General features: G+C 43.9%; 1 protein-coding gene across 2 annotated transcripts in view; it reads left to right on the top strand.

Moving 5' to 3' along the window:
• Bcs1 (mitochondrial chaperone BCS1) overlaps positions 1-19,360 on the top strand; it is a 95,791-nt gene extending 76,431 nt beyond the window's left edge. For both annotated transcript variants that reach the window (XM_050186697.2, XM_050186698.2), the window contains exon 9: positions 18,846-19,360. In XM_050186697.2, coding sequence (XP_050042654.1) covers positions 18,846-19,107 — 262 coding nt within the window. In that variant the 3' untranslated portion in view covers positions 19,108-19,360. The remainder of the gene's footprint in view (positions 1-18,845) is intronic.
• Positions 19,361-21,839: the final 2,479 nt, after the last annotated feature.

Below are 21,839 nucleotides of genomic sequence, written 5' to 3' on the forward strand. Positions count from 1 at the left end.
CCAGCGACAGAGTGTAAATAAACTCGACCGCACTCCGCAATGCCGGCATGCTTAGGGGATAAACGCATACAACATGCGCTAAGAATCCTACTCCGTAGTGCCGAGGCAGAGTCACATATTCAAGGAGGAAAAGCCCCCAGATTTTCTCTTTTACCCCCGCTCTTACCCCCGCTCTTACCTGTGGCTGTGCCCAAACGACTGGCGATCCCTCAAATGAATGTCTTGTCTCCCTCCCTGCCACAGACCGTTGCCTACCGTCCCGTGCCTGCTACTCTACAGTTTCCTACCGTCTCGTGCCTGCGACTCTACACCATTTGGCAGCGGCCCGGTACCCTCACAACACTTAATGATAATTTGCAATTACAGTATTGGCATAATGGTCTAAAATTTGGCAATGTCTATAAACTTTGATAAAACTCTCCATTTAAGCTTCACTAATAAGATAAACAAGCTAGCTTTTATGAACATAGTAGAAGACTTCAAGTACTTAGGTGTCACCTTGTAACTTAACGTCCGAGATGGACAAAGCAAGTTGATCGTGTATGTTCTTCGGCACGAAGGAAGTCAAGTCTCTTAAAACTCAAACTGAAAAATTCAGCTAGTTCACTTCGACTAAAGGCATGAAAAGCAATTATTAGACCAGCTTTTGAGTACGTGAAAACAGTATAGGTGGTATACGTCGGAGAAAAAAAGATACTTGAAATCATTCAAAGATTATCCGCCTGATTAATATTCAATCGTTATGAATGTCATGGCTCTCCTTCAGCTATGTTGGCACTACCAAATCTGCAATCGCATTCAAAAGGGAGGAAGGTCAAGAGTCATGATGCTTCTTCGATATACCTTTATAAGCTGCGAATTCGACCTGAGGATGTCTTTGACAAGGACAGTATACAACAAGAGCATCCCACCACAAACATATGTATAACATTAAACCCGTTTATGCATGTATGAATGCATATAAATATTCCTTTTTCTCTAAAGATGATCACTGAATGGCATGTATTACCAAATACTTTCTTATGCCCCCTGAGTGAATTGTATTGTACTGAAATTGTGTCCCTCTTTTGTGTTATGGTGGATTTTGTTTTATTCATATTTCTTTCATTTTTCTTTTTCATTTTTGAAAAGATTCATGTTTGCATTGACTGTTTGTACTTCCTCTCCTTCTTGGACCTTTATTGGTCTACAGTATGTACTAAATAAATATAAAAGATGATACTGAAAATAGGTTCCAAGAACAGATGGAGAAGTCTTCTTAGCAGCATGAGACGTACAGGGGAATTGGGGTTTGTAGGTGCAGAATTCCTCAGAAAGCGCCTGCCGGGTGCCACGATGAACCCTTCCTACAGTCGTTCCCTACTCCTTTCGCTAGCTAGGATACGTCGACATAGGCATTGCTGCAGAAGGATTTAAAAGTGGGCAAGTGAATACCTATCCATTACATACAAACTTAACACGAGAAAGAATACAGGACAAGCGCTGGACAGTTGTTAGACCAGCACTCTTCTTGTATTCTGTCTCTTGTTTTGCTTGTATGTGCGCTGCCTAAGAATGGAGAGGCATTGCTATTGGCTGCAAACATGGCTGGCTGGAACTGGTGTAGCGACGCCATGGTGAAAATGAGCGAGGCCTAGCTGTACAATTATGCAATTATTTTTTGTGCACGGCTTTCATTTGAGAAAGGTTTGAACAAAGAAGCTGTTGTAAACGAAAGAGCTGGTGGCAAGCAACTTATAATGACGCGCAAATACTACCTGCTTTGTGTGTGTGTGTGTGTGTGTGTGTGTGTGCGTGCGTGCGTGTGTGTGTGCGTGCGTGCGTGTGTGTGTGTGTGTGTGTGTGTGCGTGTGTGTGTGTGTGTGTGTGTGTGTGTGTGTGTGAAGTGGGGGGTCAGAGTGGGGAGGAGGAGGAGGAAACAACTTTATTCAAGAGAAATTTCAGGGCTTTGTAGATGCCACTTGTTTGCGGCGAACTCTTCCACCCAGGCAATGATTGCTTTTTGTACTTTTTCTTCTGGGGACCGTATTAGGGTCTCCCACATTGTTTCTGAGGGAGTTGGCAGAAGGTCTCTGGGTGGGGGAAGGCCCTCGCATTCCCAGAGAATGGGGCTTTCGTTTGCTGTCGCATTTTCATCGCAGTTTTTGCAGAGTGTGGAAGTGGCATGAAGTCTGTGCTTCAAAAAGCTTGCATGACAAATAACACACTCTGTGTCATTTGTCTGAGCACTTGAAAAGGTGTACACATCACATTCGCAACTAATCAGAGTCACCAGATTGCAATAATAACAAGAAGTAGAATTAAGAAAGGACAGCAGTCTCAGCAATTCCTTTGTCTTAGAACTCATTTATTGTGACAGCAGCAGTCTCCCCTAGTGAGGACCACCATTCTATGCTTGCCTGCTCCTTCCTCAAATAATTGCATTCACTCGCTTACGGGGAACCACACAAGAACCCAGTGGTTATAGGGATGTTTGTTCGGGGAAGGGGGTGGGGGGGGCGGGTGAAGGGTATGGTCTATGAAAAAACATATTTTAAAGTAAGCATGGTTTTCTTTTTGATTTTTGAACATCATCCAACCAGACACCATTGCTCCTAGTGACATACCCATCAATGACATTAACATTACCAAAGAAGGTGTGTTGAACTTAATATTGAAACTCAAAATTAAGAAGTCTGCTGGGCCAGATAGCATTCCGAACTTGTTTTTGGTACGGTACTCATTATGGACTTGTCGCTACCTCACTGTCATATTTCGCAAGTCCCTGGCATCCTCTACAGTACCCTCATCCTGGAAAATGGCTCAAGTTCTTCCTTTATTCAAGACCGGTGACAAGCTCCTCTTATCTAATTATAGACCAATTTCTGTAACCTCTCATTCGTGTAAAATGTTAGAGCATATTATTTACAAACACATCATGGAATACCTTGAGTCACATAAATTACGAACTAATGTCCAGCATGGCTTCAGACGTGGGTTCAGCACATTAACACAGCTAAGTGAATTTACACATGACATTTGTATGAACCTCGACGGGGGCAACCAAACTGACGCAATCTTCATTGACTTTTCAAAGGCATTTGATGCAGTGATTCACTCGAAATTGATGTATAAGCTTGACGCCATCCTTAATAATCCCTGCATTCTCAGCTGGATTTCTAGTTTTCTCTCCGATCGATCTCAATTTGTTTCTTTTAACAGAGCTAATTCCAGGGTGACAGAGGTGCCTTCGGGAGTGCCACAAGGTTCCGTACTGAGTCCGTTGCTTTTCTTGATCTTTATAAATGATTTGCCTCGTCACATAACCTCAAATATATGTTTGTATGCTGATGACTGTGTATTATATCATAAAATTTCCTCCTTTCATGACCATTTACAGCTTCAAAAATTATTTTCTAATTTTAGCTCTTAATGCGATACCTGGCAAATGACAATTAACATCTGTAACACCGTTGTTATGACTTTCACTAATAAAACAACACCTTCCGCTTTTACTTACAAAGTCAATAATACTTCAATTCAGAGTGTTAGTGAATATAAATACCTTGGTCTTGTTTTCACACCCAGTATGTCTTGGTCGAAGCACGTAGATTTAATAACCTCAAAAGCACTGAAAAAGTTAGGCTATCAGCGCCGCACATTGACCACAGCCCCAAGGGATACTAAACTACCGATGTATAAATCACTAATCCAGCCTATACTAGAATATGCTTCTCCCGTCTGAATCCACATGAACAGTGCGACATTAATCAGATTGAGGCCATCCGAAATAAAGCGATCCGCTTCATATACCATAGGTACGATAGGGATTTTTCACCATATACAGCGCTTTCATCCCTAGGCTTACAACCGCTCTCAGATCGCCGACGCACGGAATCACTGAAGTTCTTGCATTGCATTATTAACTCTTCCTGCCGTATATCTTCAGATAACTACCTAACTCCTGCAAAACCACCTAATACTAGAAGTCACCATCACCTAAACATCGCACCTTATTTTGCCGGTACGGACACTTTTGAATACAGTTTATTTCCCCATGTAATCGTGTACTGGAATTCTTTGCCTGGTCCTACTTGTTCTGTTCCTTTAAACTTATTCTTGGCTGCCATTGAATAGTTTTGGTTTGTATTGGATTGTATTGTTCGTATTGCCTGTAATGCTTACTATTTTCATTTCTCTGCCTTTCACACCCACTCCTGCAATAGCCCGATCGGGCTGCAGTATGTACAAATAAATATAAATAAAATAATAAACGTTTGAAACAACAGCAACATTAAAAAAGAAATATTTAATTGAAAAGTAGTTATAATAGTACAGAAAACATAGGGTGGATTAGGTAAGTTCTGTTCTTTTCTTTTTTATGTACACAATGTAGTTGTTCAATGCATGTTGCGAGATTTGAACTTCAACATGGACAGACCCCTGCCTAAGTAGGTTATGTTTATGTAGTCGAAATGCACAGCTTTGTAGAACCTTTCATTCGCAGTGGTTTGGCTAAAGGCTTATGCTATGTTTTTTTCTTGGCGGTTTGACAATTTGCTTTTTAAATAGATTTGATTAAGATAATCTTGGTGAATCAAGTTTATTTTTGCTTGTTTTCTGTGAAACAGTCACATTTATTTGTTTTCATCATTCAGTTGGACAACATCCAAGCACTGATCTGCCCGACATGGCTCCAGCATGGAATTTGGCCTTCAAATTTGAAGTCTCCTTACACAATTTGTGAAATTAAGTTTTTATGTAAATCAAAATTAGGGCGCTGGTAATGAAGCAGTTGCTAAGTTAAATGCTTCATGCTTTTTAGATGACTAGTTTCGAATGTCTCTCCTGGGACACTCAAATAGACCCTGAGGCCAATAAACTTCTACTAAAACTGATACCATGAGCAAAATGGCAAAGAGCCACCTACGAAATTTCAGTGATTTTTCGCTAGCGCCGTCCGAAACGACGGCGCTAGCGAGGAGGACGTGCTCACTGTACTGGCGGTCAGACAAGTGGAACGAAGGACTTTGGTCGTTGACGTCGTTATTGAGAACGAGCCACTTCAGTTGCTGGTAGATACTGGGTCGTCGGTGTCTATTTTGCCAGACCACGTTTATCGAGCCAAGTTCGCCAACAGCTTTCCTTTGACTGCGGCTTCAGCGACGCTGCGGGATTTTTCACAGAAGAAAATTCCGGTCTTGGGATGGTTCACAGCCAGAGTTGTACGCGGGAACAACTCGGCTTGCCTTCGATTTTACGTTGTTCCCCAAGGCATGGCATTACTAGGACTGGATGGGGTCCACCAGCTACAATTGCACATCATCGGTTCTACACTGGAGTGTTTGCAAATCACGGTCAGCCCCCAGTCGCTTCCTCCTGAATTATGTGAGTTTTCCTTTCTTTTCGCTGATAAGTTGGGATTAGCGAAAAACTTCGTACATTCTGTGAAGCGGCGTACAGATGTAAAACCAGTAGCAGCGAAGGTTCGACGGTTGCCCCTGACGCTGCGAGAGAAGGTAGCGGCTGAACTGGCAAGATTATTGGATGCAGGCATTATAGAAAAGGTCAGTGCTGCGGAATGGGTGTCTCCTATAGTGGTTGTGCAGAAGAAGGATGGAACTATTCGTCTATGCGTCGATTTACGCGAGCCGAACAAAGCAGTAGTCATTGATGGATTCCCTTTGCCGCACACTGAGGAACTCTTGCATGCGCTGAGCGGAGCAGCATGGTTCTCGAAACTGGATCTTGCTGCAGCCTACCATCAAGTGGAATTAGCCGAAGATAGTCGCGAATTAACGACGTTTATTACGCACGAAGGCTTATTTAGGTTCCGCAGAGTGTGTTTTGGTCTCGCATCGGCACCAGCCGCGTTTCAGCGAATGATGCAAGAAATCTTGAAGGGCTGCAAGGGCGTGTTGTTTTATATCGACGACATCATAGTCTTTGGAAAGACTAAGAACGAGCACAACCGTAACCTTCGCGAGGTATTGCATCGGATCGCTGAGGCGGGGCTGCAGCTAAATCAGAAATGCGTGTTCGCTGTCAAGGAACTCTCCTTTTTGGGTCATCGTGTGAGTGCAAGTGGTCTTGCCCCACTCAAGTCAAAGGTGGATGCTGTGATTAAAGCACAAACGCCTGCCGATGTAGTCTCGCTGCGGTCTTTCCTTGGGCTCGTAGGCTATTACTCCCATTTTCTTCCCAATTATGCAGAGGTGGTGGAGCCGCTGCGACGACTTCTTCGTAAAGGACAGAAGTTCGTGTGGGATCAGAGCACCGAGGAGAGCTTTTGCAGGATCAAGGAGATGCTGTCATCATGCGGGGTGGTGGCTATGTTCAACGAGTCTTTGCCTGTACAAGTGACCACTGACGCCTCGGCATATGGACTGGGAGCTGTGCTCCAGCAGGTAGTCGACGGAGAAGTACGTACAGTGGCATTCGCTTCGAGGACACTAACTCCTACAGAGCGCAAGTACTCTACCGGGGAACGAGAGGCGCTGGCATGTTTATGGGCTTGCGAACATTGGCACGTTTATCTGTGGGGCCGCAGGTTTGTCTTACGAACTGATCATCAGGCTTTGGTGACACTGCTGTCCACAAATGGGGTTGGAAGACGCCCACTGCGTATTGAACGCTGGTGTGCTAGACTTTTGAGATACAACTTCACTGTGCAGTACACAAAGGGGAACACCAATGTCGTTGCGGATGCACTTTCTAGGTTACCTTTGACCTCTGCAGAGGACGAACCGGTGGAGGAAGTAGTTGCTGTGGTTTCCAGCATAATCACTAAGAGTGAGTTGCAAGCAGAAACAGCTGAGGATTCATTATTAAATGAGGTGGCGCAGCATGTTACGTTCAGATGGCCGGAAAAGGGCTGTTTAGCTGGAAAGTTAAGGTTGTTTTTTCGTATAAAAGAAGAGCTGTCGGTGATAGACGGGCTACTGTTTCGCGCGGAACGGGTCGTTCCCCCATCGACACTCACTTCCAGGCTGGTCATTATGGCACATGAATCGCATCCAGGCATTGTAAGGACCAAACAACGGTTAAGGGAACAGTACTGGTGGCCCGGAATGGACAGGGATGTGGAATCGCTGGTTAGCAATTGTGCTATCTGCAAAGCATCAGATAAATCGGCAAAAACCGTAATGGCCCCATTGGAGCCAGTAAAGTGGCCCGAGAAGCCGTGGGAAAAGCTGGGAATCGACATCGTTGGGCCGATGGAGCGAGCCCCTCCGGAGTGCAGGTTTGCAATCACTATTATTGATTACCACAGCAAGTGGCCCGAGGTGGCATTTGTGTCCACAATCACTGCACAGGCAGTAGTGAAAGTGCTTTTGGAACTTTTTGCGAGAGAAGGGTACCCGAAAAGCATTGTGACTGACAATGGGCGTCAGTTTATGTCGACATGTTTTGAGCAGTTTTTACGAGATCGGGGAATCCAGCATTGTGTTACAACATTGTATTACCCGCAATGCAATGGTCAGATTGAGAGGTTCAACCGCGTTCTCAAGGAATATATTCAGGTTGCGGCATTGGAACGAAGACCACTGAAGGAGGCAATCTGGGACTACCTGGGTGTTTACAGGGCCACCCCACATGCAACTACAGGAGCGTCACCGGCTTACCTACTGCATGGAAGAAGACCCAGAACAAGATTAGATGTTGTTGGCCTCCCAGAAAGGGAATTTTTCGAGGAGCCGCGTGCCGCCATGGAAAAGTTGAAACAGCGCATTAAGGAGCAGCAACAACGAACAAAAAAGTACACCGATGAAAAACGAGGTGCCAGAGCGTCTACCATTGAGCCAGGAGATTTCGTAAAAATAAAGCAAGGGGGACCAAAGACGAAACACAAGTTTTCTTTGCCGATCCAGGTGAAGAGACGAGTGGGCACGAATTCGTTTTTGCTGGCAAACGGTACGAAATGGAACTCATCAAAACTAACAGTAATTGGTAAAGTTGGGACAGGACAGGCACTAGCGGACGCGGTCACAGCGCAACGCAGTGCGGCCTCGGGGTTTTCCTGTGACCTGGATCTTCACATAGGGAAGATGGCGGAGCAAAATACCCCTACTACCGTCGAGAATCAATCTGAAATGGTGCCATCAGAAGACATCCAGAGAAGCGCCAGCCATTCTGACGGTGCACAGCCCACAGTAACGGAGTCTATTCTAGAGGTTCCCGATCAGCAAGACAATTCTCGATCGCAATTGGCCACAACCACAGCACCATCTCGCACCAGGCCGGAACGAACAAGAAGAGTGCCAGCGCGATATCAAGACTACGAGCTTACCTGACAGTAAGAACATCGCTCGTGTCATGTGATGTGAAGTGAGTGCGCGAAAGTGGATTGACTTTATTTCCTTTCATTTTTTTTGTTAATGAGGGGGAATGTGTTGTGTATAGGGGGCGCTGTCAATTATATCAAGTGTATATAAGCGATTGCCATCAGAATAAAGGCAGTTCCGTGGTTCCCCGTCAATGCATAGTCTTGTCTTATCAGTTGGCGCTTCGCGTCACAACAGTCTGTATATTTGCAGTACCACCATTTTCGTCATTTGGCACCTGTGTATATAGTGAAGTACTGTGTAAACGACATGGTGTTGTCGCTTTGACGTCACTGTTCACTTTCACCAACTACCTTATTCTTGGCGTATTCTATATTTAGGCATGTGCCATGTTTGAGGCTTATCATCATCATCATCTTTGTCATGTGCTCCTTCTCTGTGCCACCGACGCTGTTTTCACAAAAATCATTATGGAGAATTGCACGCAAACATGCTACCATCTTGTCAAGAACAATTTCTGTGTGATGCACATAATGTAATCCTCGTCCACTACAGTATTGCTTGTCATAGCCTCCGAGATACATGCACAGATCCCACTTCTCTCAAGAGTTTGTGTGGAGCACAAAGCCTTGCACTAATTGCCCAGCACTGTCATTGCACGATAGATCAGCCTCATAGGCTGTAGGTTGATCTGCAAGATAATATCTTTAGACCCATGTATGCTGGCGGACTTGGTCTGGTGCATCTATTAGTGTGACAAACTGTTTGTCGTTTCTTATTTTTTTGTCATATTTCACATCCACTACTACGATGTTCATACAATTTAATTTAGGGAATGCTTTACCCAACTTGGTAGTTTCATGTCAATATTCTGAGCGTCCTTGTTTGTGGGGGTTTTATGTATGAAGTATATTTTTCTGTGCAATTCCTCTTGGTTGAGTTTTTCTACTGAATATTTCTACACAGTGTCGAAACAAATTTAGTATCAATGATTTTCCCACCTCCCCTTTACCATTCTACATTCTCTTATCTGCCAGGGCATGACATACTTCAATGAGTCTGCAAGATGCCTTTATCCCCATGTTTAAAAACATTTTTCTTTAACTTACACAGTGAAACACTACCTGTGAAAATTTGGTAGCACAAAAACGGCATTTTTGTATCTACTTTTGCCTTTGCAGTGTACCTGAAACTATAGAGCATTGCTTCATAAGTTGTAAAGTTGCATTAATGTTTTCGTATGTGCTTTAAAGGACTCTTAAGAAAGGCTTGATTTTGAACCAGCATACCATCCAATGCTTGATTGCACGTTGCAAAGATGTGCCATTTGACATATGCCATATGATATCGTTTTGTCAAAATTTCAGTGTGCTAAAATTATTAATCACTTGAAGGACATGTGTGACCTAACAGAGTTTCAACTGTACTGGTACCACGTCTTGATAAGCAGCCTATCGTTGCTGTTTTTTCTAGGCAATAAGTTTGGCACAGAGAAATCGAGAATTATGATATTTAATGAAGATACTAGTGATTACATGGTATTAATTCAACAGCAAGTCATACCCATAGCTAAGCAATATAAACACCTGGGTGTAGACAAAAAATGAAGGAAAGACTTACTAAAGCACTCACCAAGATAATCTGAAAATAAAAATCGAGTCGCCATCCCGGGCTTGCGAAAGCGGTTTCCCAGCGAAGCTGTTGAAAACCACCACTACAACTACTGAGGGGGTTATGAAATGCTTTATTGCTTTAAAGTAATGGTAGTAACGGTAATTTAGAGTAATGGTAAAATGGGAGTAATGGTAATTTTGACAGCACGCCGCCGCCCATAGTGGTGTTGCAACAACATTGAAATCAGTTGCTAGGCTGGTTCTTATATATACAAAAGGCTAGGGACGCCACTCCCGATGCTGCAAGTTGTGGGTGTGGCAGCATGCGCAACAGTAATCTTTACCGGGAAGCACTGCATGCTTTACATTGCTCACAGAAGCACCTTATCAATTATGTGGTTCGGATGATTGTTTTATGCTTGTTCTTTATTAAAACATGTGAAGTTCTATGTGTTGTATGCGTGGTTCCAAAGAATGTATGCACTGTTTGCTTCACTTTGCTGAATGCTTGAAGCCTCTACCTTACGGGGGTATGAGCCACTGCTCCTGACCCTGCACTGCTGCCAAGATTGGCCCACATTTTTGCTGAAGGAAGCGGACACGAAAAGTGCCGACCAACTAGAGGCTTTGCTGTGAAAGGGGAAGCGGAATGCAGCAGTAATGAAACACAGAGCACTTTAGGGTCACAATAAATACGAGATAATGCATGGACTCTGAAAAGAGTAATGGTGCCAATGCTAATGTTCGCTAATACCATTCTATGCTTAAAATTACATATCTTGTCGGCATTGGAGGTTAACCAAAGATTGGTAGGCTGGTTGACTTTGGGAGCCCATGGTAAAACCACAAACGCGGCAATGCAGGGTGACATGGGTTGGGCTTCTTTTGGAGTCAGAGAAGCACAGAGCAAAATCAGTTTTGAAGAATCGCTCAGGAACAAGGACTGAAATAAGTGGGAGACTAAAGTGCACAAGAATCTGTAGCTGAAAAGTGTGGACACAAAATGGAGGAAGAGGTCAAGAAAGTTGGCACTCAAGTACAGGGTTTTTGGAAGTGTAAATATACAACAGGGGCAGGGGGGGGGGGAGGCTAGTCAGAAAAAAAAAAGTGAGAGAAAGAGACAGTGATTGGATGCGAATAATTGAAACAAAAAAGAACATAGAGATTTACATGAATGGGAAGGAAGAAATTAGAACAGAAGATCTGTACGATAACACAAAGGGCAGTGCCTTGCTATTTGAGGCTCGACCTGGTTGCCTGAGGAGAAAAACATACCGGAGCAAATATTTGCAAGAAGATGAGGCATGTGTATGTTGCAGCAAAAATCCAGAGACCACTCAGCACTTCGTAATGAAATGGGAAGAGATTCACCCAGTGAGACCCGTAGGTAACGTATGTCTTCCAGAAGTGCGTGGAAACATGAACTGGTCAGCAGTCGAGATAAGCAAGGGACATTTAGAGTACCGGCGGAAAAAAAAGCAAGGAAGAGATTGATACAACTAGATCCGTTACATGCATATAGGCAGCAGTACAAGGTAAGTAGAGAAGTGTTGAAGAGAAAAAAGATTAAGGAGATGTGTAGAAAATTGCTAGAATGAAAAGCATGTACCTGATTAGCTCAAGCAGGCTGGGTGTCAGCGCCCCATTTCAAAGGGGATGCCAATAAATTGTCGTCGTCATCAAAGCACGAGTGGTGGGGCCAACTTCAGTACACTGTCTAAAACTTGACGTGTTTTGGCAGTGCCAACACAATGTATCACTACATTGCTTTATTGCTAATTGCATTAATGTCGACATTTATTGTGACACGGGCCCTGCTGATTTTCTCCTCCTAATGTCAACTAGAATATCGGCTACTCCTGGTTGCTCTTTTATCCGCACCGCTGTCTTCCTGTCCCTTAAGGCTACGCATATCCTTTGTCTTTCAGTTGCTCATTGCGCATTCTTTAGCTACCTCTCAAGCTTTTTAATACGAAGCATTTCTTTGCCTAGTCAGAGTCAAGACCAAATGCGAGGCCGCCCAAGGTCGCAAAGTCTGTCGCCGACGCGCGCAACCTCATATGTCTGCTCGCTGGCCGCTATTTCCTCAAGTCTCCTTGCTCAATGCGCATACACGTGCTCTCTCACGCACCTGCTCGCACACTGCTACTGGCTTCACATCTCCTCTTCTTGCTCTACTCGTCGATACTGGTATACGCGCCACAAATAGACATGGCTCGGTTGTGCCAGTTGCGTTTTGTTGCATGAAGGCCTCTACTACCACATACAACAATAAATCCTCGAAAGTATCATGCGGAAAAGGAGCGTAAGAGTGCTAAGGCCCTGCACACACTATAGAGGTATGCGTACAGAGCGACAAGCCAACGAGACGTGCATCACTATAGAGTGTGGGCAACAAGAGGAGTGACATGCAACCGAAGAACAGTGGTGCCCTAATCGAACGCCCGCTGAACCAGTTGAAACCAAACTGCATTGATTGGAGGACTGCCACTTGTGGGAAGCAGCTGCATACTTTCAAAAGCACTCTGTCGAAGACGAATGTGGTGCGGTGTGTACTGTCTGCAATCACGTCTGTTACTGATTGTACGTCGTCAGGGTGTCTCAGCCCGCGCATGCAGTGGTCCTCGAGTGAGCGTTTTCCCCGGCGGACGTGAGTTCGTTTGGACTTTGAACCACATGCAGGGAGAAATGCTTTGCATTGACTTAGAGAATCATCGAGAATGGTTTCTGCCATAATTTTTTGTTAAACTCCAAGATTCTGCCCCAGATGTTAGAATGCAATGATAGTACACTTTTCTTTTTGTGGATAGTGGCAAGCTGCTGGTCATGGCTTTGTAGTGTCTACCGTATGCGCTCCATCCCATTTTTATTCTTCTGTAAATTTCTCTCTCATAATCAGTCCCTTGTGAGACATTTGCCTGGGTGAACATATTCTTGCACAGATTCTAGATGATGACTATCAGTCATGAATTCTTATCTTGCCAGGCTCGGTGACGATTGTCTACGGCTTTTGAGAGAGATTTACCAAGGAAAAACCATTTGCGTTGAATGGGAAGGGATGAGAAGCGAGGAGAAAGTTGATATCAACAAGGGACTGAGGCAGGGGTGCCCTTTATCCCCACTGCTGTTTATGATTTACATGGTGAGGATGGAGAGGGTGCTAGAAGGAAGTAATATCGGTTTTAATTTCTCACACAAACAGGTGGGTACAGTAGTAGAGCAGCAGCTTCCAGGTTAATTTTATGCGGACGACATTGTGTTGCTAGCTAACAAGCAAAGTGACTTGCAACTTCTGGCTAATATCTGTGGACAGAAAGGCAGGAATATAGGTTTCAAATTTAGTGTTAGAAAATCAGGTGTTATGGTATTCAATAAAAACAGTGAACAGGCAGTGGCAATACAGGGCCAGGAAATACCTCGGGTAACAGAATATAAATACCTTGGTATATGGATAAACGAAGGCAATAGATATATGGAAACAAAGGAAAAAACAATAACAGTGAAGGGAAAGAGAAATGCAGCCATAATGAAGCACAGAGCGCTATGGGGATACAATAGGTACGAGGTGCTCAGGTATGTGGAAAGGTATAATGGTGCCAGGACTTACTTTTGGAAATGCGGTTGTTTGCTTTAAATCAGGGGTACAATCAGGACACGATGGTAACCAAAAATCGGTAGGATACCTCGCATTGGGCACTCACAGGAGGACTACAAATGAAGCTGTGCAGGGTGATACGGGCTGGACTAGTTTTCAAGTGAGGGAAGCTCGCAGTAAAATTGAGTATGAAGAACGACTGAGGAATATACACGCCCGTCTCACACGCTCATTTAACACACGACAAGCCACCAACAAAAAAATCAGACGCTACAACAGAGCCAACTTTGCTAGTATGAATTCCGAATTATTGAGTTTTTCAGAGCACTTTATTGGCAGGCACCTATCATTCACGGTAGAAGAAAATTGGCTTCTGTTTATGAACTTCCTCAAAGAACTAATAGAAATATGTATACCTACCATTACAATAAAAAGCAACCGCACTGCTCCCTGGTTCACGCAGCAGCTTCGGCGTTTAAACAATAAAAAAAAAGCGACTCTACAGACGGGCCGATAAAAATGTTACGTCGGTTTCTTAGCTGCGTTACAAAGCCTGCAATAAAAAATACCAAACATTACCCATTACTTAAAACCACATGCCGTCATTTCTTTTGCCATAACCTAACATCTATGCTTAAATATAACCCTCGAAGATTCTGGCGCATCATGAATCCCAAACAACATCCTGATATCATTCTTCATGATAGCAACAACACTTCACTTCCAGAATCACAATGCGCAGAACTTCTAAATGGGACATTCACAGCTGTCTTTATCTGCTCGGATATTTCTACCGCACCTAAGAAGGATTGTATATCTGACATCGACATGCCAGAAATTGATGTAACTGAAGCGGGCATATTTTCCCTTTTAAGTAAACTGAAAATTTCTTCTACATGTGATCATAATGGTATCAATAACACTAATAACACTATACTGAAATATACACACCATGGCATCTGTAGTATTCTGACGGACCTTTTTTCACAATCTCTCGCGACAGGCACTATCCCCGATGATTGGCGAATAGCCAAGGTAGCACCCTTTTTCAAGTCAGGTGACCATTCTTCACCATGCAACTACAGCCCTATTTCGCTAACAAGTACCATATGCAAGGTCATGGAACACGTCATTCACTCCGAAATTGCCAAATACTTAGAAAGCCACAGCATAATATACCAGTATCAGCACGGTTTCCGCAAGGGCTACTCTTGTGAAACACAACTTGCAGGGTTTGTTCATGACTTACACTCATCCGTTGACACTGGCTTACAAGTAGATGCAGTTTTCCTTGATTTCTCCAAAGCTTTTGATCGCGTTTCGCACCACAGATTACTTCTCAAACTTGCATGCCTAAACATTCACCCTAACATCCTCGCATGGGTTAAAGCTTTTCTTTCCTCCAGGCTCCAGTTTACTTCCGCTAACAACAACATTTCTTCTATTGCCCACGTTACTTCCGGTGTCCCCCAGGACAGTGTGCTAGTCCTTTACTTTTTTTAGTATATATTAACCATCTTCCTTCTTGCGTAACGTCCCGGGTTCGTCTCTTTGCAGATGATGTCGTAATTTACCGCACAATTTCCTCTGATATCGATCGCCAATGCTTGCAATCTGACCTTGATGCAATTACCTTATGGTGCTCCAAATGGCTAATGTCACTTAATATCTCTAAAACCAAGTTAATGACATTTAACGGCTGAAAGTCTCGAATTGAAACACTTACTTCATTAATAACAGCACGATTGAGTCTTCCACTTCCTACAAAAATATCTTGGCCATCATTACCTGTCTGACCTAACGTGGCATCACCACATAAATTTAACCCTGGCAGCTGCTAACCGTACTCTTGGTATACTTAAATGAACCCTCAAGCAAGCGCCACCACTCGTAGGAAAACAGGCATATATCACAATCATTCGCCCGAAAATTGAATATGCTGCGGCAATTTGGGATCCCCATCAGGTATATCTAGCCTCTAACCTTGAAGCCCTGCAGAACCGTGCTGCTCGATTTATTTTTTCAGATTATTCAACATTCACCAGCATTACATCTTTAAAGAAACGTGCCGGTTTGCAATCCTTGAGCCTTCGTCGAAAGCATTCTCGCTTATCATCATCATCATCATCAGCCTGGTTACGCCCACTGCAGGGCAAAGGCCTCTCCCATACTTCTCCAACTGCCCCGGTCATGTACTAATTGTGGCCATGTTGACCCTCCAAACTTCCTAATCTCATCTGCCCACCTAACTTTCTGTCGCCCCCTGCTACGCTTCCCTTCCCTCGGAATCCAGTCCGTAACCCTTAATGACCATCGGTTATCTTCCCTCCTCATTACATGTCCTGCCCATGCCCATTTCTTTTTCTTGATTTCAACTAAGATGTCATTAACGCGCGTTTGTTCCCTCACCCAATCTGCTCTTTTCTTATCCCTTAATGTTACACCTATCATTCTTCTTTCCATAGCTCGTTGCGTCGTCCTCAATTTAAGTAGAACCCTTTTCGTAAGCCTCCAGGTTTCTGCCCCGTACGTGAGTACTGGTAAGACACAGCTGTTATAAACTTTTCTCTTGAGGGATAATGGCAACCTGCTGTTCATGATCTCAGAATGCCTGCCAAACGCACCCCAGCCCATTCTTATTCTTCTGATTAATTCCGTCTCATGATCCGGATCCGCCGTCACTACCTGCCCTAAGTAGATGTACTCCCTTACCACTTCCAGTGCCTCGCTGCCTATTGTATATTGCTGTTCTCTTCGGAGACTGTTAAACATTACTTTAGTTTTCTGCAGATTAATTTTTAGACCCACTCTTCTGCTTTGCCTCTCCAGGTCAGTGAGCATGCATTGCAATTGTTCCCCTGAGTTTAGTTTACTAAGCAAGGCAATATCATCAGCGAATCGCAAGTTACTAAGGTATTCTCCATTAATTTTATCCCCAATTTTTCCCAATCCAGGTCTCTGAATACCTCCTGTAAACATGCTGTGAATAGCATTGGAGAGATCGTATCTCCCTGCCTGACGCCTTTCTTTATAGGGATTTTGTTGCTTTCTTTATGGAGGACTACAGTGGCTGTGGAGCCGCTATAGATATCTTTCAGTATTTTTACGTACGGTTCATCTACACCCTGATTCCGCAATGCCTCCATGACTGCTGAGGTTTCGACTGAATCAAACGCTTTCTCATAATCAATGAAAGCTATATATAATGGTTGGTTATATTCCGCACATTTTTCTATCACCTGATTGATAGTGTGAATATGATCTATTGTTGAGTAGCCTTTACGGAATCCTGCCTGGTCTTTTGGTTGACAGAAGTCTAAGGTGTTCCTGATTCTATTTGCAATTACCTTAGTAAATACTTTGTAGGCAACGGACAGTAAGCTGATCGGTCTATAATTTTTCAAGTCTTTGGCGTCCCCTTTCTTATGGATTAGGATTATGTTAGCGTTCTTCCAAGATTCCGGTACGCTCGAGGTCATGAGGCATTGTGTATACAGGGTGGCCAGTTTTTCTAGAACAATCTGCCCACCGTCCTTCAACAAATCTGCTATTACCTGATCCTTCCTAGCTGCCTTCTCCCTTTGCATAGCTCCCAAGGGTTTCCTTACTTCTTCCGGCGTTACTTGTGGGATTTCGGATTCCTCTAGATTATTCTCTCTTCCATTATCATCGTGGGTTCCACTCGTACTGTATAAATCTCTATAGAACTCCTCAGCCACTTGAACTATCTCATCCATATTAGTAATGATATTGCCGGCTTTGTCTCTTAACGCATACATCTGATTCTTGCCAATTCCTAGTTCCTTCTTCTCTGCTTTTAGGCTTCTCTGCTTTTAGGCTTCTGCTTCACTATCACTATCACTATTTCATAAAATTTTCTACCACTCCTCACTTCGCGATGATTCTTTTCAGTTACCACCGATTATCTTTCCTCACCGCGATCACCCTAACAAAGTGAAATGCATTTTGTGTCGGTCATCAACTTTCGCTCAATCCTTCATACCACGCACTATCATCGATTGGAACGATTTACCCTCATACGTAGCCATGGAAACTGACATAGCCAAATTTAAGGAAACAATTTGCACTACTGTGACGTGCTGTTAAAAATGTTGTTTTCTTGTTAAGTGTGTTTCCCTGATATTTTTGAGGCTTTGTGAGTTGTTGCTTGCTCCTGATGTTTTCATGTACGTTTCTTTCTTTTTCTTTTTTTTTGGTTTCTTGGTTCAATGTGATAACTACACTGCCTTATTCAGCGGAAAAAAAATTATACCCTCCTTCGAGGGCCTTTAGGGGTATTGTAAATAAACAAATATGGAAGAAAGTAAATGGGCTGGGAAAGCGTTGAGGTATCTGTACAGTCAAAACATTGATTCACAGTGGAGGAAAAGAACTAGGAAGCTTACCAGCAAGTATGCAGCCTGTAGGGTGGGCAACGTAGCAACGAAGAACGTCAAGGGGAAAGTCAGAGAGGCTGGAATAATCTCATGGGTGGCGGCAATGGAAAAGAAACCTGCCATGAGTAACTACTTAAGAGGAAAAAACGAAATCAGGAAAGAAACAATTTATGATAACTCAAAGGGAAGCTCATTACTTTTCAAAGTGAGATTGGGATGCCTTAGAACACGCACCTATAAAGCGAGATATAAGAAGGAAGAAGAAGCATGTGCTTGCTGCGGTAAAGCTAGGGAAACTATGGAGCATGTTTTATTAGACTGTGATGACGTCTGCCCAGCAGTCGATTTAGGCACCACTGGCCTCCTTGAAGCCCTTGGGTTCAGCGAGAGCAGTGGAAAACTAAACATGTCCGCGATAGGGATTAGTAAGAGGCGATCGGAGGATTGGTGGAAGAAAAGTAGGGAAACGACAAAAACGGAGACGTACAAAAGCAAAGTTCGCAATAGGGGATCAGAAAAATTGGTTGTGGGAGTTCATAGTGTTTTTTTGTTTTTTTCTTGTTTAACGTAGGTAGGACATTAGGCAGTATAATAGCAAGAGCTTGGTGGCACAACCCACCGCCCCGTTCCAAAGGGGACACTCATAACATCCATCCACATCCATCCATCCATCCATCCAAAGCTTGGTGGCGCAACCCACCGCGCCATTCCAAAGCGGACGCTCATAACATCCATCCGTCCATTGCGACGCATGCAAGAGGCCGCATTTCGACCAGAAAGCCCGCCTTCATGCATAGCATTCGCCGCGAGCATTTCCTGGTAAACATTAAGGTTACATACACTGCAGTTGCCGGGAAGCATGAGACACAGTTGGGGATCTTTGAATGCTATCGCATTCCACTCTTAAAGGCGAAGCTTAAGCGTCCTCCGAATTTTTTTCTTTAGTCCGTTCATTACATGCACTTCTGTTTTGTAGGTTGGACCCCGCCCTGATCCGTCCCGGTCGCGTGGACGTGCGCGAGTTTGTGGGTCCTGCGAGTGACCACCAATTGGCGGCGCTGTTCCGTCGCTTTTACCCTCAGGAAGGGGAGGCCGACGCCGGCGCCTTCGTCCAGGCCGTGCGGCAAGAGTTCGGCGAGACGCCCCTGAGCATGGCGCTGGTGCAGGGATACTTCCTCTTCCACAAGGACGAACCACGGTCGGCCATCCGAGACGTCGCACAGATGGCCAAGTTGTGACCAAGGCGCGGCCCATTGGGCGCGCCACTGCAGTTGTACTAGTCTACACACGTGCGAATAACAATTTATGCGGAATCAAAGAGACTCAGAGTAACTTTGACTTTGGCCAACTATAAAAGGCAGACGAGTCGACGTTTCCTTGGGAGATGGAACAAAGACCCTGAGTACAATTTCTGGATTTTGTACTTCTTACTGATTGCAGTAGTAATCGGTTTTGGAGTAATACAATAGTAAAGGAATTTTATTAGTGGTGTGCGAATAGTCATTCTTGAGACCGAATCAAATAGAGTAAAAGCGAATCGAACCAAATATTATTCGAATAGTTTTCATATAATAAACTGCTGTTCCCACCATCGATGCCCTATAGCATGAAGGCAACATTAGCAAGTTTCTGTCGTTACACTGTGCATCTTGAGCATTTGTTTGTTAAAAGAACAAATGACATTACGAGCAAACAAGCGGTTTATTTGCATATTCAGGACTCATTGGTCAGTGGGCACGATAGTGGTTTACCCTAAAATGTCAGGCTTCATGCATGGGTGACAGCGTGCTCCAAAATGTAACTCCGAGTTTTATGTCTACTACAGCCTCCAAAATGAAAATTGTCGCCCAGTTTTCAATTTGAATTATTCAAAAAAATATTTGAGAAATAGTTTTGTTTACAAATAGTTTCTAATCGATTCAAAGTCTGGATTGAATAGGGTGATATTGAATTCATTATTCAAAAGTTTCGAATATTTGTACATCCTTTGAATTTTATGCCTTGCAATCTACTTTCACACTGTAACGACCGCAGTATGTTTACTTCTTAGATTTGATACACTTCATTGTTGTAATAACTATCGGGAAACAATTCAGGCAAGAAAAAAACAAAACACTTAATTAGCTTTTGCTCATTCTGGAAGAAGACAATGAGTGCAAATTAAGGTTATATTTGTGGGCTTCCGTTCGTATAAAAATGTTTTCATCTACTGATGGCACCCACTAGTGGCCAGCTATTCAACAGAAAAAAATACATGTTCTCGTAGTATCTAAAAACCTCATAACATAAATGTGCGGCTCAGATAATGAACTCCCAAGAGACTTTAAAAGATCATACATCTGTCCCAAAAATAGCTGCAATTTGTTCTGCAAGGACTGGCATACAGCCACCATGCGAAGCTTTGGTCGCGCCGAAGTGATCGCCAGGAGGTCATGACATGCCATGTGATAGGGGCGAAAGAAAGGCTGACAAGCGAATTGTTTCAGTATGCACCATTGTTACCAGCAACGCCAAGCAGGCAAGTTATATGACATACACAAAGGCATTTGCGTGGTTGGTCTGTCGTGAAAGAAAAAAAAGAGAATCAATGTGTCATTCGGTTTTTAAATTATACGGATGCTGGGAGGGCAACAGCGCCGTCGTGCTGCTGCCCCACTCGCCAGTGGGACGGCCTATTTAAAGACATGGAGTGCGTTTGGCTGCGAAAACGACGAAGCCCATGCAGCCAGCGTACCGACGGCTCTACGCGCAGTCGCCTTGAGTGAGCGTTCTGCCTTGCGCTGCTGGAATGAGCACTGTGCATGCGCCACTAAGCACACTAGCGTTCCAGCTGAGCTGCTGCGTGCATGCACTTTTCTGAGCGGAACCGATGGACGTGAAGCTAACGCCTAATGGGCGCTAACTAATGCCGTTCGTCTCCCATCGGTCTCATCTCAAGCACCATCGAGGCGTGACGCCTGCAACGCCACCTGGTGATGCACCTCATCCTGTCAGCATTGTGAGACGCCTGTTATAAAGGAGGCTGTTCCTGCTGCGCAGCAGCAGTTGTTTCGAGTGCCGCGTTGTGCCAACTCATCACCTTCACGTATGTTTAGAACACTGTCCGAGGAGCTCGAATGCAGCACTTTGGAATGAACTTCCGCTTCGTATAAGAGAGGCTTCTCAATTTCATTCTGCCATAAGGAGATATTCTGGGCGCAGCGTTGGCGGTCCCACTCCGGTGGCACGAGCCCCCCGTTTTCAGTACTTTTGGAGCAACCGTGGCGGCTCTTCTGCTTAGGATATAAAGTTGTCGTATATACCATAAGAAAGCTTAATTCTTGTAGATTCCAACTATATATAATATGTAGAAATTGATTGATGTGATTTAGAAATAAATGTTCAAGAACAAGCATGAGATACATGGTCTTTGCAAACTGTGTCTCAGTTATGACCATATTTAGCAGAAACTACCACATTTACTGCATTGTGGCTTGCTCTGTAGCTTTAGGACATATTTATCTCTTTCCTAGATGCAGCAAAATGTTGAATTTTTACTTTCTGGATAATTTGCTTTTGAAGATTGCCAAATATCGCAACTTCTGTTGTAAACAGCCTGGCAACTATGTGTTCAAGGAAGCTAAATTTTGGATAAGTTAGAGTTCAAGGAATTTCCATTTAAGATGCAAAATTTCATTCATGTACCTTTATTAGTTTTACTAATAATGCGACCAAAATTTATTTCGCATCAGATTCATTTTTGTTACTCGTGGTACAAAGGACAACCACATAAGGTGAACTGCAAACAAATCCATGCGGCCAAGCAGAACGCCGCAACTAAGCTTCCTATCAACTTTGATGCTCCCAAGCCGGACTCTCACTTAATGACACTGTGGAATCGCAGGCTTCGTGTTTTTAAGGCTCATGACCGTTCCGGTCGTATGGCACGTCGTAAGCGCATTCTGAGCCGCATAACCAAAGAGCTGAAGCT

The sequence above is a fragment of the Dermacentor andersoni genome, chromosome 2 (genome assembly GCF_023375885.2).
Source record: "Dermacentor andersoni chromosome 2, qqDerAnde1_hic_scaffold, whole genome shotgun sequence".
Lineage (NCBI taxonomy): Eukaryota > Metazoa > Arthropoda > Arachnida > Ixodida > Ixodidae > Dermacentor > Dermacentor andersoni.